The 16,091-nt window shown below is 41.7% G+C and overlaps 1 protein-coding gene across 1 annotated transcript in view; it reads left to right on the top strand.

Moving 5' to 3' along the window:
* The window catches only part of KDM5B (lysine demethylase 5B), a 55,201-nt gene that overhangs the window by 8,444 nt on the left and 30,666 nt on the right, over positions 1 to 16,091 (top strand). Inside the window, exons 2-6 of the mRNA XM_005530185.3 lie at positions 4,194 to 4,271; positions 5,559 to 5,681; positions 6,532 to 6,702; positions 12,105 to 12,239; positions 15,448 to 15,541. Coding sequence (XP_005530242.2) covers positions 4,194 to 4,271; positions 5,559 to 5,681; positions 6,532 to 6,702; positions 12,105 to 12,239; positions 15,448 to 15,541 — 601 coding nt within the window. The remainder of the gene's footprint in view (positions 1 to 4,193; positions 4,272 to 5,558; positions 5,682 to 6,531; positions 6,703 to 12,104; positions 12,240 to 15,447; positions 15,542 to 16,091) is intronic.

Raw genomic sequence — 16,091 nt, 5'->3', positions numbered from 1 at the left:
CATTTCAGATGAAGAGTCCTGGTGGATTAAGAACTCCTGATCTTTTAAGGAAATTGATGATTTCTTGCTTTCTGTGTAAAAATCTTAATGCTTAGCATGGCTATTGGAAGACACTTAACACAGAACTTCTTAAACTTTTTTTATGCCTTTTTTTAAACAGGAAAATCCAAACCAATTCTTTTGAGGAGCTGGATGGGGAGGGCAAGTCTTAGTGATTCTCTGGCATGACTTTTAGAGAAGAGGGCCTGGAGAGTTGGAGTTGGGGGCTGGTCTCTTCCCCAGCAAAGCTGCTCATGTGGCTCAGCAGCGTGGCAAGTGAATCCTGCCCAATAAAGCTCCCTCTCGTGGTGCTGCTGCCTTTCCAAGTGCATAAAGGCGTTTCTCTCACACAGAAGTGTCTTTTCATGGGCCTGCAAGTGAGCGTAGCATTTGGCTGGTAACTTGTGCTTCAAAATGTGTCCAAGATTTTTGTTGAGTAAATAATACACTTATTAAAGGAGGGTTGAAAGTATCTTGTTTAGGACTTGGGGAACTTGTCATACTGTGGAATAGAGGAAGATAAATATTATCCTTATCCTTAAACTTTGAGTAGTTTGGATGCTCCAAAATAAACTTGTGACTTCAAAATAACTCAGTGACAGTCAGGATGGACTGTCTACTATACCTGCTGTCATTTCTCCAGATGGTGAATGGCTGTGGGTCTGTAACAATGTCATCTGACACAGTTTGTATTCAGTGGAATGTGTTGTAGTGTGTTTGTAAAGCCAGGAGTGGTTTTATAATAATCTAATGTCATATATTATATGTGCCATTGATTTTCCTCAGCTCTACCTGCACTACTGCAGCCTCACCTCAAGTCCTTGGTGCAGTTTTGGGAATCGCAATGTAAAAAGGACATGAAGCCATTGGAGAGCATCGTAAAGAGGGCCATGAGAATGGTGAAAGGTCTGGAGGGGAAGTCTCATGAAGAGGGCCATGAGAATGGTGAAAGGTCTGGAGCCTCCTGAGGGGCAGCTGAGGTCACTCAGTTTGTTCAGCCCTAGAGGAGATTGAGGGGAGACTCACTGGGGTCTTCAATGTCCTCATGAGGGGCAGCAGAGGGCTAGGCTCCCTCTCATGACAAGTGACAGGACTCACAGGAATGGCTGGAGCTGAGCTGGGAGACATTTAGGCTGGATATCAGGAAAAGGTTCTTCCCCAGAGGGTGCTGGGACACTGAACAGGCTCCCCAGGGAATGGGCACAGCTCTGAGCCTGTCTGAGTTCAAGAACTGTTTGGACAATGCTCCCAGACACTGGGTGGGATTGTTGGGGTGTCTGTGTAGGGCAAGGAATTTTATGTGATGAACCTCACAGACTTGGTGGTCCTTCCAACTCATCATATTCTGTGGTACTTGCTTAAAAACCTCAGAAGCTGGAGTCAATCCAGTGTTGCCTCTCATTAAGCCAATTTACCATCACCCAGCAGCTCTTGCAATAACTTTCTCCTTGCTAAAAGTTAAACACTTCTAAGGCTGTTAAATGTTTGATTCTGGCTGATGAACCCATCTGTCTGATAGGCTGAAAAGTCATCTTCTGATCTTTGAGAAACAGCTGATGTGTCATCAGGGTGTCTTGGTGTGTGCGTTGGCCATTCAGTCATTGGTAAACTTGAAAACTGCAAGTGTAGGAAATGCCGGTTATGGCAGCTTGTGTTGTCTGGAGTCATGTTACTCTTCCAGCACACTAGGTGACTGGTGCTTTGCCAGAGCCAGTGTCTTTGGCCAAACAGGAAAGACTGTCCCCAAACATGCAGCAGTCAGTAATAAATAGACACATGGAGATCATGGAGATAATCAACTAATTCTGGAGCAGGATGTTTCAGATGCCATGCTGCGAATGAGGTGTTTCTGTAAGATCATACACATAAACTTCCTCATTTGTTTCCATAAGCAGAGGGAACTAGCCTGCTCTGTGCTGTCTGACATGGATTGGGTCTGTGTCTGCCCTAGGCACCCTTGGAGCTGGATTTCTTTATTCTGAGCATGAGCCAGAGCCTGTAGGAGCAGGTAGGGATCCTGTTCCTCCTGTTGTGCCCAGTGGCATGCAGGTTTTTGTCTGGGCTCTGCCCAGAGCAGCAGCCTGTGCCCGCAGACATGTGGCCTGACCAGAAGAGTCTCCTGTGCTGTCCCCTCCCTCCTTGGCTTCCCTGACATGTTGCTAGTGCAATAACTGCAGGTGGTGGCTCTGAAGCACAGCCTGGACTGGTGACAGTTTCTGAGGTGGTATCATTGCCTACATGAGCTGAATTCTTGCCCCTGTTCATCTTATTCCTGGTTCTTGTCCCCTGCAGAGTGTTATTAGAGGATCTGGTTTGGGGTAATGCACAGTCCAGCCGGGGACAGCCTTGGCTTACTGCTTAGCAAAGCCAGAGGCAGCACAGCCCTCTTGGTTTCATTTCCTCTCAGCCAAAGCAAAGCTCCCTACAGCTCTCCCTTGGGCAGTTTAGTTCAGTCGCCAGCATCTCAAGGGTCCTGTGTCATCACCACTGTGTCCCCTCCTGGTCTCAGTACCTGTGTCCCTGTCTTTAGTACAGAGCGGACTCTGGAGTTGTGACTAATGATGTAACCAGTTGGTTCAGCCTGAGAGTCAGATTTGTCCTGTTGAAGTACAATACTCCAAATCCTGCCCAACTTTTCCCTGTTGTGCTTCTCTTCTTACAGCTTGAGGGCCCTAAATGATTCATCAGACAACAGGATCTTAGAAAAGAATGTCAGTTCTCTTCCTCAGACTTGATGGTTTAATTGTGTTTGGTTTTCTGGCATAGAGAATAGGCAGTAAAAGAAGGGTTAGTGTTACTGAGTTTCTCAAGAGCATGTCTTTGGACACCAGGCAGTCTTGTGGTTAAAAGCAGGAAAATAATCAAGAAATGTGTCCCACTGGTCAAGGATTGAGTATTCTTTGGATAATTTGTTATCCTGACCCCCTACCATTGTCTGATTTCCAATTGAAATGTTAATTTCAACTGGCATTGTCAAGTTGTGATGTGCTAGAAGTACCTTGCAGGATCAGAAAACTTTTATTACCCATTTTGAGGTCTGGATTAGTCAATGAAAGCTTGGTAAAATGTATGGATTGGTGTCCCTCTTTGCTCTTCAGCTTCTCTACACTCTTGTTGAATCTTGCTCCTTGTTTGTTTTTAAGATAATTGCTTTGGAAACCATGTATGGTTGGTTTTAATTCCAGTTTTCATATTCTCTGTGAATCTAAAATAAAAAATACTGTGTTTATGATGCTGATCTTACTTCCATTGCCTCAGTCACCCAATGCTGAAGAAAGATTTTCTTTTTCCTGAAGCAAAGCTCTGCCTTACCCCACTGTCAGTAGCTCATTTGTGCATTATCTTTATTCTGTAATTACTGGTAATAAGATAACTTTATATGTAATAAATTCCTGTCAAGTTTAAATCAAATCTAATTTGATTTTGTGAAGTTGCGTATTGCCAAACCAAGCGTGTGCAGTAGAGGTCAGAGATCAAAAAGATAAAACAGCTTTATAGTTGTGTTTATAAATAACACTTCAGTTGCAGGTATTTTATCAAAGTAATAATAATCTTTTTTTAAATTGGTCATATTCCAGCTTTTCCTGAATGCTTGCAGCCAAGGAAATTGTCAAGCATTGGCACCGGTTGCCCAGGGCAGTGGTGGAGTCACCATCCCTGGAAGTGTTCAGAAGATGTGTGGATGTGACACTGGGGACATGGGTTAGTGCTGAACACATGGTGGTGGGTTAAGAGTTGGACTCAATGATCTTAAAGGGCTTTTCCAGCCTTAATGATTCCATGATTCTGCGGAGGCTTACAATGCAGGACAGACCTTCAGTTCCAAAAATGATTTTGTGGTTCTATTATCTATTTTTGAGGAACAGTGAAGTGTTCTAGGGGGTAGACAGTGACTCGTACTCAATGTATCTCACCGTTCCTGCTCTCCAGACGTGTTCCCAGTGAGGGGATTTGGGCAGCACAGCCTTGGCTCACTGACAGGCCGGGGTGTGGCCACCAAGCCCCCACTGCTCCAAGTTCTGTGTTCTGGTGGAGCTGAGGAGCCTCTGCAGGCCACGGGAGCCTCTCCACACTTTGGGCTCCCCTGGCTTTTGACTGTCACAGAAATTTCTTTCCTTTTCCTGATCTTTTGATGGAACCCTTTTGTTTTCCAGGACTGGCAGCCTCCATTCGCATGCGATGTCGACAAGCTTCACTTCACACCGAGGATCCAGAGGCTCAATGAACTGGAGGTAAACTGGAAATCTGAGCAGTACTTCTGTTCCCAAATGTTTCTGTGTGTGTTAGGGAGGTGATGTTTGCCAGAGTTGGCCATGAGCTGACAGCACTTTGGACCACGAACAGCAATTTTTAATTAGCACAGAAATTCATCTGTTTCAGAACCTAGTTAGAAACATTCCAGGCATAAAAGTAATGTTAATGCTCATTAAAGGAACATAATTTAGGCCTTTTCCACACATGTGTTTCTAAGTAGTTAAACTGTCCAGGGCCATAGATCTGTGTCTGTGTTTTGCACTCATACAGCATCTTTCAAAAGGAAAATAGATGAAACACTTGGAGTGCTTTAAAAATAGGCAGCCTTTTGGAAGAAACAATTGCAAAATCTGGATTCAGTTTGTGGAAATTTGCTGTTCACAAGCACTTTCATTCACTGCTTCAATGAATTGACACTAAAGGGGAGTGTGAGGCGTCCTGGTTGGCTCAGTGCTGGTACCATTTGGGATGATGGTGACTGTGCCTGATTATTCTCCTGATTCTTGGTTTTTAAAGCCCTGATGTGGCTGTGTGAAGTGCTGGGGAAGGGCTCAGATGCTGGCTTGGAATGCTAAGAGAGGGATTTGTGTGACCACAAGCTGTTCAAAGCTCCCTGGAGTTTGCAGACAAACTAATCTGTACAGACAAGGCCAGTTTTTACCTTAAAATTAGAAAATGTGCTGAAAATAAAATGTCAAAATTTAAGTTACTGCTCTTACATAGCAGCAGTGCAGTGATTTTACTGTGGTAATTGCTGTGCAACCAGCCAGGCTTTCCCTGCCCTGACCCATTTGTATCCTTAAAAGTGAAACAGATACAGTTGTGAGAAGGGATAAGAGATAAACAGATACAACTTTTAAAATTATTTTTTGAAAACAATACTGATTTATTTTTGGTTTATTGCAAATAAACCAAATAGTAATAAACTATTGGAATAATTAATGTAGTAAATGCAATAAATCCTGTCAATGCAGCTGGTTTAGGGAGTTTTTAGCAGTAATAACTTAGTGTTTGGCTGTTCTCCAGAGGTACTTTTCTCAGTGCAGTAAAAGGTAACAAAAAGTGACTCAAGGAAAGATACAGATATTATCAATGGTATCTGCGTGGAATTTATTTTTCTTCAAATGATGAGAGGGAAAAATGCAAAATAACTCTTGCAGAGGGCAAAGTTGGGAAAGCAACTGCAGCTGCAGTGCTGTAAATCTTATACAAAACCTGCATATGCTTTTAGCATGCAGTTCATTTGTTTGGTTGGTTGGTTTCAGGCCCAAACTCGTGTAAAGCTGAATTTTCTGGACCAGATTGCAAAGTTTTGGGAGCTTCAAGGATGCACACTGAAAATTCCACATGTGGAGAGGAAGATCTTGGATTTATTTCAGCTTAACAGAGTAAGACCATTATGGAAAAACTATCCTGAAAAGCTGCTGTGTTACCTCTGTTCCTGGGATGGTATCACAGCTGGTCAGGGGAGGTTTTGGGGTATATCTAAGCTGGAAAAAGTATTCCTTTGTTTAAGCTAACATTTCTAATGGGACAGTAAGAGTAAGAATACATTATCAGGGAAAGACAATAAGTAATATGTTATCATGGAAGTTTTCCTGTGATCTAGGAGATCACCTTAAATTTACAGCTCTTCTTTAAAATTGAACTTGGGTCAAGAAAAAACTTAGGCTTAATTGAAGAAAGTTCCTGAACAATGACAAAAGTGAGAGAAAATAACTTTCGATTAGAAATACGGAAGAAAAAAAATCTAATTACTTTTAGGATGAAACTTGCTCAACTTGTGGAGAAGTTCATGTATACTGATAGTAAGAGATGGGATTCTCTGAAAGGATATGTTCTTTCCTTTATGTTTAGGCAGTTTCTATTTGGAAACTTTGAGCTTATTTCATAGCACTTGTTCCAGTGAAAAGAACTGAGTGTCCTGTGCTAGAAAATTGTGTTGGGGCACAAAGTGACAAATTGCAGCCAAGTAAGTTCTCAGAGGAGGCCGAGTGATTGCACATGGAACACAGGTGCTGACTTCTTTGTAAAGTAATTCAACAGGTTTGTAGTTCCTGAATAGGTTATGTGTTACATATTCTAGTTATTGCCTTAAAACAACTTTGATGTCATGTGTGATTTTTAAATATATATTTTTGTGGTTTAAATTGTTAATTAGGATGTTGTCCTGCCTTTTTCCTTGAACGCTGATAATTTTACCATTAAATATGTGACCATTTTATTTTCACTTTTTAGCTAGTTGCAGAACAAGGAGGATTTGATGTCGTTTGCAAGGAGAGAAAATGGACCAAAATAGCCACGAGGATGGGCTTTGCTCCTGGCAAAGCCGTGGGCTCGCACATCCGCGCGCATTACGAGAGAATTCTCTACCCCTACAACTTGTTCCAGTCAGGAGCGAGTCTCTTGGTAAGCTGTACTGAAACCAAGTGCTCAGTTAATGTAGCAGCCAGTCTGGGAGAGTTCTTTTGATTTCTGGAATGTTTGTGAAGCTGCATTTCGTACTTGGTGTCATGCAGGTGACCAGATGCAGTGGTCAGCAGTTCAGAAAGCCGTGAACAAACTTTTCATTAGAGTGAAGATTTTAGCATTAGTCCTCCAGGTAACCTCTGCCTCCTGATTTGAACAGAATCTGTTGGTATTTTCTCTCTGCAGTTTACAGAAGTCTCATGATAAGGGACATTCCTGTAATGATTTCTGTAAGACCAAGCACTGCTGTGTTCATGGAACATTCCGGGTCCATCTCTCTGCCACAAAATTTGCTGTGGGCCTGTGTCACGTGCCTGGAGTGACTGAGGGACTGTGCCAAGCCATGGCAGTGTTGTGGCACATTCACTAAGGGGGACAGGTTGCAGAAAACTTCCTGGCTGCTGTAGTGACGTTAATAGCATGACTTGGGATTTTTCCAAGCTTAAATCTTCATCCTTCCTAGTCATCAGTCTTTGATTTGACCATTAAACCAAAATTCAGGATTGATTGAGAGTGGAGGCCACGTAATCTCTAATGAGGAATAGGTCTGTTCTTTTAGAGCAGCAGTCATTTATTTGGAAGATCAAAACTGGTTGCAGTTGCCAACATGCATTTTTATTTCTTTGAAATGCTCTTTCCATGATGATCTTTCAAAGACAGGAGCTGACCTTTTTTAAGCAATAAATGCCCTAATCCTGTTACAAGCAATGTCTCTGTGTACAGAAATCAACACAGGCCTTTACAGACAGCTACCAAAATGAGGAAGGGATTTGCTGTAAGTCCAGAGAGGTTAGAATTAGACTTTATATTTAGGCAGTGACAATCACTTCTCAGTGAGGAACAGCTAAATTCTGCTGACCCTTCAGAGAAAGGGGTCTTTTTCAAACAGGATAAGAACAAAATAGAGTTGAATATAAAAATCTTCATGCTAAGGAAACTGCTGGATCAAAAATATTTTGACTTTCTTCAAACATTCATGTTAAGTAATGGAAAGCAGCACCATTTTCTAAAGGTATTTAATTGAAAACTTGGCATTTGTATTAGGTCTGAAAACAGTGATTTCTTTTTGGGTTTTTATTGAGCTTGTATGTTTGCTACACCTGTCTTTGCTGCTGTATTTTTGAGGTGTCATTGCACAGGGAAAGATCTAAAACAGTGAATATGGTTCCAAAGTATCGTGGGAATTTCCTGAGAACGTCTGTCACGTAGTCAGTACTCCGTGGTTTGCTCAGTATTAAGTCCTTTTAGAAGAGGAAAAACCTCCTTAGATGAGGACATGCTTCATTTTAAATGACTTTTCAAGCTCTGTCTTGCAATGGGCACTTGACATCCTTCCAAACCGATGATGAATGTAAGTTTAACTTAATTTTTTTAGCTCCTCCACTCCTGTATATGCAGACATGGATTTTTTAATGACCGAGAGAATTCACAGAAATAAGTTTGGTTTAGCTCACTTTTCACTCTAATTTGATTTTTTTTTCCCTGACAGTATTGTCTTTCAAGTGAGTTTGCTTTACAGTACGTTTTTTGAGTATCATCTCAAATGAGATTCTTTTTGGCTTCCTTTCACATGTTCTTATTAAGTGGTGCTTACCCAGATGCTTCTTGTGTAGGTGTCTGTTACTGTGTGCCTGTTCAGTGTTTTTCTGGGAATCTAAGCACCTGAGCTGTGTTTTTGGAGAAGCTGTGTCTGTTCAGTGTGACTGCTGTCAGTTGGAGATGTGCTTCCTTCTTCAACAGCCTGTTGAGAGAAGCTCTTCACGCAGCTTTGGTGATCGTCCCAACAAGATTACTTCATGTATTCATTGAGTCTTTTGATATGTGTTTTCTTTATTTGGTAATACTTGAAATATTGAAAACTGCCTTCTTTCCTGCAAAAGCCAAATATATGAAATTACGTAGTTTCCACTAATGACTGTGCCATAACTTTAATCTCCTCTAGATCTGTGTATAGCATTAACTGTTTGTGTGGCTTCAATACATGTTAAGCTGGCTTCAGGAGTTATTTTGACAGATATTCCTGCTGGAGATATTTCTGTCTACATGCTGAAGTAGTGAAAGTCTCTGGAGCTGTTCAGAGGGGAATAGAGTGGAATAGCATGTTTTCATTAAAGCTCATGTTCAGTCCAACAGCAAGAATTCCTCAAACCAGCCAGTTTCTAATACCCAAAGCAGCTCTCCACAGTGGATATTTATTTTCCTCTTATTTTGGATGACACAGGCCTCAGATGTCTCCAGAGTAGCTGCAGTGAACCTGTTGGTTCCTGCCACCTGTACCTCTCATTCCCAGCTGTAGTAACTGTGTGTCATCCCAGAGAGCCACACTGAATGCCCGAAGGGAAAAGTGTCCCCTGCATGAACTGAGGCATCCGGAACCTTCTGTCAGTGCAACTTCCTGTGGTGCATTGCCCAGATGTTTCATGATTTAAAGTTCAGCTACATTTTGGGGGCCTCGAGGTGGTATTAATCTGTTTTTCAGTGAATTCAGTGACTCAGTAATTGTGCATCTGGTCTCTTTTCCGAACTAAGGCTTTAGTGGCCTTAGTGGAATTCATATTTCCAAAGATCTTTGTGTGTGTGCCCCTGATAAAGATGTTTCAGTGTAAGACATTTCTCTGGCACCTGCATTGTTCCTGGAGAAAAGTGAGCACCTCTGGAGTTTGGTGTGTTTTACCCGCCATGGATGTTTAGCAGGAGTAAACCAGTTGTGTTCTGCAAGTACAGGGAGCCTGGCTGATTGGCTTTTTTCTAAATTATGACCAATTGAAATATACTAATAAATGTCTAAACCTGGAGGAGATGAACTGTATCCCTTTCCCTCCCCAATCTTTTGTCTTCCTGAAGACCTTATGACCATCCCTGCTTTGTCCTTTGTCTCCTAAAGGAGCTGCTCCTTTGTGACTTCAACTGATGGGTTTTAACTTGCTCTCTGCCACCTCTGAGCTTTCAAGGATTATGTGTGCAACCATCTTGTTGGAATATAATGAGATCACGGCCAGAATGTGTGGGGTGAGCTTCTGGGGAATGGTTGATAGAAGCCCAACCCTGCCAAAGCCTGGTTGGGAAGAGGGAAGGACTGGAGAGGTGGCAGCTGTGTTCTTGGCTGGAGATCGTCAGCGTAGGAGTGAAGGAGGTACAGAGGAATTCTCATCCCTAGACCACCTTAGGACACCTTCTAGGTGTTCTCCTGGTCCATCTGAGGTGGTGAATTAACAGCCATTCCATACCACTGCCTTTGCCTCAGGTTAGAGAGGCACTGGAAAATGTCTGTGCTTAAATAGGTGGTGAAACATCATTATTTAGGAAATATCTTCCGGTGTTTCTCAAGCTGGTAATGAGTGCTCTGGTGCTCTTTTTTTTGGTGGGGTTTGAGTTTTTGGTTTTGTTTCTTGCTTGTTTGTAGTTTTTAGTTGTTTGGGGATTTTGGGGGTGGGTTTTTTGTTGGTTTTTGGGAGGATTTTTGTTGTTGAGGGCTTGGCGGGGTTTGGGGGTTTTGGGGATTTTTTTGTGTGTTTTTGTGGGTTTTTTTTTTTGTTTTGGGTTTGTTTGGGCACTGCACTGAAGTGAGGCACAATCTGTTGCTTTTCAAGGTTTTCTTACACTTTTGTTTAGGAAAAGCTGTTTGCCTTCTAGATTTGTTTTGAAGGATCATATGTCCTTTATTATCAGGAGCAGTAGAAACTCCTTTTTTTTTTTTTCTGATAATTTCGGTTTTCACATGAGGAAATGATTCAAGGACCCAGATTTTATAGAAGTTATTTCCTGTTCTCTCATTTTCAACCTTTACCTACTCATTTGATCTTTCTGCTTGTCTGTTGTCTCTTCTGAGAAATTGTTATTTTTTGTTTTCTTCCACTGATGTTGATGTCACATCATCTTCTGTCATCTTTGGTAGATGCCTCATCCATGGAGACATTTAAGGCCAGGTTGGATGGGTCTCAGTCTCATCTAGTGGAAGGTGTCCCTGCCCATGGCAGGGGCTCAGAACAAGGCTTTAATGTCCCTTCCAACCCAAACCCTTCTGTGATCCTGTGATTCTGGTTCCAGTGGGAGCTTTGAGGGACCAGGCTCTTGTGAAGAGGCAGCTGCAGTGCTCTGGGGCTCCAGACCCAGCCTTTGAGCATCAGCCAGGATTTACTGCTCATGTACATGAGCTGCAAAGTTGAGTGGTACTGTGTATTTAATGCTGAAATTAAATCAGCCATTTGCTTTCAAAATAGAAATCTAGAGTTCACAAAGTTTGAGACTGAAGGCAGCCTGAAAGCAAACAGCAGTTCTGGAGGTTTCCTTTGTCAGTGTCACTGGCTGCCTGTGGGTGATGGTAAATGACATCCTGCTGTCCTTGACTAATACTGTTTTTTTGTTAAATACATAATTTTTCAGCATAGACTTCTAAAATAACATTTTTTCCTCCTTTTCCCTTCCCCCTTCTCACTGTAATTTGTTTTTGAAAGTCTGTTTTCTGAGCTTGTCTACAGAGCATCGTCATCCTCACACCACTGTCATGGTTCTCTCTGTCCTTTACTGCTCTCTCTTGCTGAAAAAATGCTTGTGATGGGAACAGACTAACAGAACTGGGGAAATGTGGATCCAGCAATTTCATGAATTACTTCCTGGCAAAATGAGATTTTTCCTTTCTGTAGGATTTGTTGTTTACTTATTAAAAACTTACATTTTGTCTGCAGTTACTGAGTGTTGTGTGGCTTGACAAACAGGGAATTGTCATTAATTATTCTGTTTCTTGCCAGAGGTATGCAGTTTTCAGCAATTAAATGTTTTCATTCAGTAGCTTGAAAGAACTAAAACTGTTCTTGCATCTTTTCCTTTCTGCCCTTGATTCAAGCAGCAGTTGTCCTCTCCAAAACATGGAAAGAAGGGGGAACTTCTGCAATGTATGTAGTACAGAGCTGTATTTCAGTTAGGACAGGCATGTTTGATAGGCTGTAATTTACTTTATATTGCTGTGTATGTCAGAGCCACTCAACCTTAGGCCACTTCTGCAGTTCCAAAGTGCTGGGGACCCAGTCTGCAAAGGCCCCATCTGCCAGAAGAGTTGGGCTTGGTGTTCTACACAGAGAAATGTTTGGTGCTCATTAACACTTAAAGGATGACTTCAGCTTTATTTAAGATCTGTTATTAGGGCTATTGCAACCATTAAACTGATAAGAAAAAGTGATGTTGTGCCTTGTTCAAATAGGTAATGCTACCATTTTCATACATGCTGTTTATTAACTCAGCACAGGAATGGGGGCCCTATGTTCTTTCCATGACCCAGGAAATTGTTCTACACAGTTTGTATTGCAAGGGGAGGCAGAAACAAAGTAATCAAATTGTTTCCTTAGTGCTTGCAGAAGCCAGATCTGAGCAGTGACACGAAGGACAAGGAGTACAAGCCCCACGACATCCCGCAGCGACAGTCGGTGCCGCCGTCGGAGAGCTGCCCGCCCGCCCGCCGCGCCAAGCGCCTGACGCCCGAGGTGAGCCTGGGAGAGCAGCAGGACACCCTGAGCACATCTGTGTGTGTGTGTGTGTGTGTGTGTGTGTGTGTGGAGGAACAACTGCTTCACTCTGTCAGGGGTACCCAAACATTTATAAATGTGTAAATCTTAAATAATGGGTAAGAATTGTCTGATATTTTACCAAGTGTGAGTTTTGGATTTCTCGGAGGCTCTGCTGTGGAAGCTGTGGGTGTGTGTGTGTAGTAGGGTTATGTTTTCAGCGTGATGGAGATACTGTGGGGCTCTTAAAGTACAGGTGACAAGTCCTGGAAATGAAGCATCTTTGATCTGTTGTTCCTCAGTCAGTGAGCAACACTTATTCCCTAACTGCACTGGGAGGTTTCTGTACATATCTCATGAGTTGAAGCCAGTTATTAGAGCGGGGAAGATTGTGGTTATAACATTAGCATTGTTGTAATTCATTTTTCACTCTTGAGTTCTATCAATATGGTGTTAATTTACCCATGCAATATAAGGAAAAAATGTACATCATCAAGTCAGTGTGTTTTTTTACAATCTTACATGTCCTTAAGAAACAATATATTTTTGGATAAGCACAAAATGTGTTGGTTATATCTTAGTATTTTCTGTGAAGATACATTTTAGGAGATCATGTATCTCCTTTGTTGCTGGAAAACAGTAATACTTTGGCTCCAGCCTTTCCAGCCTGATGATCCTATCTCCAGAGAGTTCCTTTTTCTTTTGTTTGGGCAGATGAAGAGTAAGGGAGGATATTCCCAGGAGAGGGTCTGATTAGTGGTGACATCATGAGTTAGGAAGGTCACAGTTTGTTGCAGACTCTTATTAACTCCCACTGTTCTGGTCTTGGTCTCTATTAGTACTAATAGTGCAGCTTAGCTGTTGCAAATTCTGCCTGTAATTATGCTTGGTTAATGAGTTACAATTAAGGGTTTCTAAAGCTTTTCCACTCCACTACCTGGTTACAAGTGGATTTATAATTGTGAACAAACTTCAGTCGTTTGGGCTGAAACTTTCCATTTGAAATGTCTGCCTGTGGTTGAAGGATACTTGTTCTCATGGATCCCTTAAGAATTGACAGCAGGACAAATATACACTAAAATTCCCACTGTTTCTCTGGCAGTGGTGTCTGATGGTGTTGACAGAGCATATTTTTGTCATTTTGGGGGAAACCAACTGCTCATCCTTAGCCAAAAGGCAAGGCTGCCCCCTCAGCTCTTGCCCCAAGCACCACTGATGCTGTATACCTCATTTTTGTGGAAAGAAAATCTATAATTAAGACCATAACTAGAACACAGCACTAAGGCTGAATTGAGCAACAGGGACTGGCTGGCTTAGCCGGGAGCTGTAGTGTTCTAACACAGTAATTTCGCAAAGTTAAGATTTGTTAATGTGAATTTTGCTGTTCCATGTCAGTGCAGTCAGAGAAGGTGATTAAATCTATTTTATTCAACATTGAAGCTCCAAGCAGTTGGCTTTTGCACTGACCTGGTTGCAAAAGAGTAGTGTTTGGTTCACATCTCAATTTTCTACTCTAATGAGATACACAATGATTTGTCAGTGTCTTAAACTGTGAGTCTTAAATTCATTCTCATGTTTACCAGTTTAATGTGTGAGTCTTAAATTCATTCTCATGTTTGTCAGTTTAATGTTTGCTGCTTTTCAAAGGCTGACCATAAACATTTTGAAGTGAACCACAGGGAAGTACTGTAGGTTAGTGTGGCCTGTAGGATAAGTGTTAGTTTGCAGTTGTGAGACACTTGCAGTTTTACCTTGTCTTTTCCTACCTGGTGAATAAACAGTGAGGAGAAAATGTTCATAATGAGAAAGGAAAAGGGCAGTGACTCTCTAGGCTGGTTTTGAAATGCAAAGGCTTTAGGTGCTTGATGTAGAACAGTTCAGTGTCAAAGACCACAAAAGTGCAGGGAACGGAAAGTGAGATGACTTGATGTGATAAAAAGCTCAGGCCAAACCAAAAGCTGCTCTTGTGAAGATCAGTATCAGCTAAAGCACAAAAGACACTGCTCAGAGGAGCTGAAGATGCAGAAGTTGGGGGCTTCTCTCTGCACTTGAGGTTCAGGGCATACTGGCGCTGAGGCAGAACTGCTGCACACAATGAACAACTTCTGTTGGTGCATGTCTTAAGCAATGGGACCTCTGCCTGGTGGAGACATTTGGGCAAGGAGAACACAAAAAGTGATTAGGAAATAATGTCAAAACCAGCTCTGTAAAAATCACAATCAACCAACCAATGCCTACAAAAAAACTCTAGACTGAACAACACTTCCCACCTCTTGGAGTACCTGGGGCTGTGTCCAGTCCTGTCTTAGACCTGGGTCCATCTTCTGGGCTTCAGAGAGTGGCTGAGAGTAACTGATTTGTTGCATGACCTCGTTTCCTTAAAAAATAGAGCATTAGAGAAACCACTCATAACACTGAACAATTTGAGAATTGTTCTTCTACCATCTGAAAATTTCAGGGAAGAAATGTAAGAATTAAATGGAAGAGCATTATTCTGTGTTGAAATTTCCAAGATGTACCAACAAAGGTCCCTGCTTTGGAGACTGGAGCATGTTCTGCTCCTCAGGAGTACAAGAAAATCTGTGAAAGCACTAAGTTCCTTGTTCTTTGCTTCTTAATGGGTCCCACTGAAATCAAACCTGAATCCTGGTCTCATTATTGGCATGGACATTTTTGAGGATTTGCTTTCAGTGTTCCCTGCATTATTTCTCTCTGAACTACTTGTAAATAATTGAAGGTGAAGTATTTCAGAACTCCAGGTGTCTGTTTAGAGTGAGTGGTTTGTAAGCATCAAAGTGGTTTGTAAGCATCAAATGGTTCTCAGTCTAATTGAAGTCCTCAGAGTTTCTCTCTGACTCTCACCTGTCTGCCGTTTTCCTGGAATGAGGCAGGTTAAATCTCAAGCCCTCGTGGTACCTCAGTGAGGTGTTTGTGTCTCACACCAAGGAATCATGAAATGGTTTGCATTGGAAGAGACCTTAGAAAATACTTGGTTGGGACTCACAGTGCCCACCTTTCCCACAGCTAGCTGGAGATTCCAGAGTCTCTGTGCTTGGGCGAGTGGCCATATCAGCTGCAGTGAGCATCTTCCCACACACAAGTGGCAAACCAGAGTCTTCCAGTTAAGGATTTACTGAGGGGCTTTTCCTTGTTTGGTTTGTTGTTTTTTTTTTTTTTCTTTTTAAAGGCAACCAATGTTAAAACTGAGACTGACCCTCCAGAGGCCAGAACTCACAATCTGAGACGCAGAATGGGCTGTGCCCCTCCAAAGAGTGAAGGTGGTGAGTGAAACACAGCATGAATCCAGTTTCTGTTACTTTGCTCAAATGTGTTTTAAGACCAGAGCTAAAATCAGCAGTTAGAAGTATTTTTTATTTTATTCAAAGTATCTTATAAAAAACCCCAACTTTCAGTTAGTTTTAAAATTGGATTTTTTGATAAAAAGCTGTTTTATGGGTTTGAAGTATTTTGGGTTTTTTTTTCCTTGTAAGTGGTTGAGTTTTCTTGAAGATGATATTTTCATTTGGAAAAGACTTTTTCAATCTTGGGGGTCTATTCTGGAACAAACGGAAATGAGATTGGAGCCATGTTTTTGTTTTGTATTTTAAATAATATCAGTGCATGAGCTTTAAATAGAAGAAACTCTTTTAAGAATGTATCAGATATCAGATACTTTTAGGAAAGAATTTTGACTTGAAATCAGGAAATTAAACTCATGAATGCAAAAGATAGTATGTTTTGAGGTTAAAGTTCCCATAATATAATTAAATTGCTGCTATCAGCAGTCCTGAGTCTGTTGTCTCCTTAAGAAATAATTATTTGAGACTGAAA

The sequence above is a fragment of the Pseudopodoces humilis genome, chromosome 26, assembly GCF_049639895.1.
Source record: "Pseudopodoces humilis isolate 2021_Gansu_Grassland_sample_001 chromosome 26, ASM4963989v1, whole genome shotgun sequence".
Classification (NCBI taxonomy): domain Eukaryota; kingdom Metazoa; phylum Chordata; class Aves; order Passeriformes; family Paridae; genus Pseudopodoces; species Pseudopodoces humilis.
The sequence above is the reverse complement of the archived record's forward strand: the minus strand, read 5'-3'. Positions and strand labels throughout refer to the sequence as shown.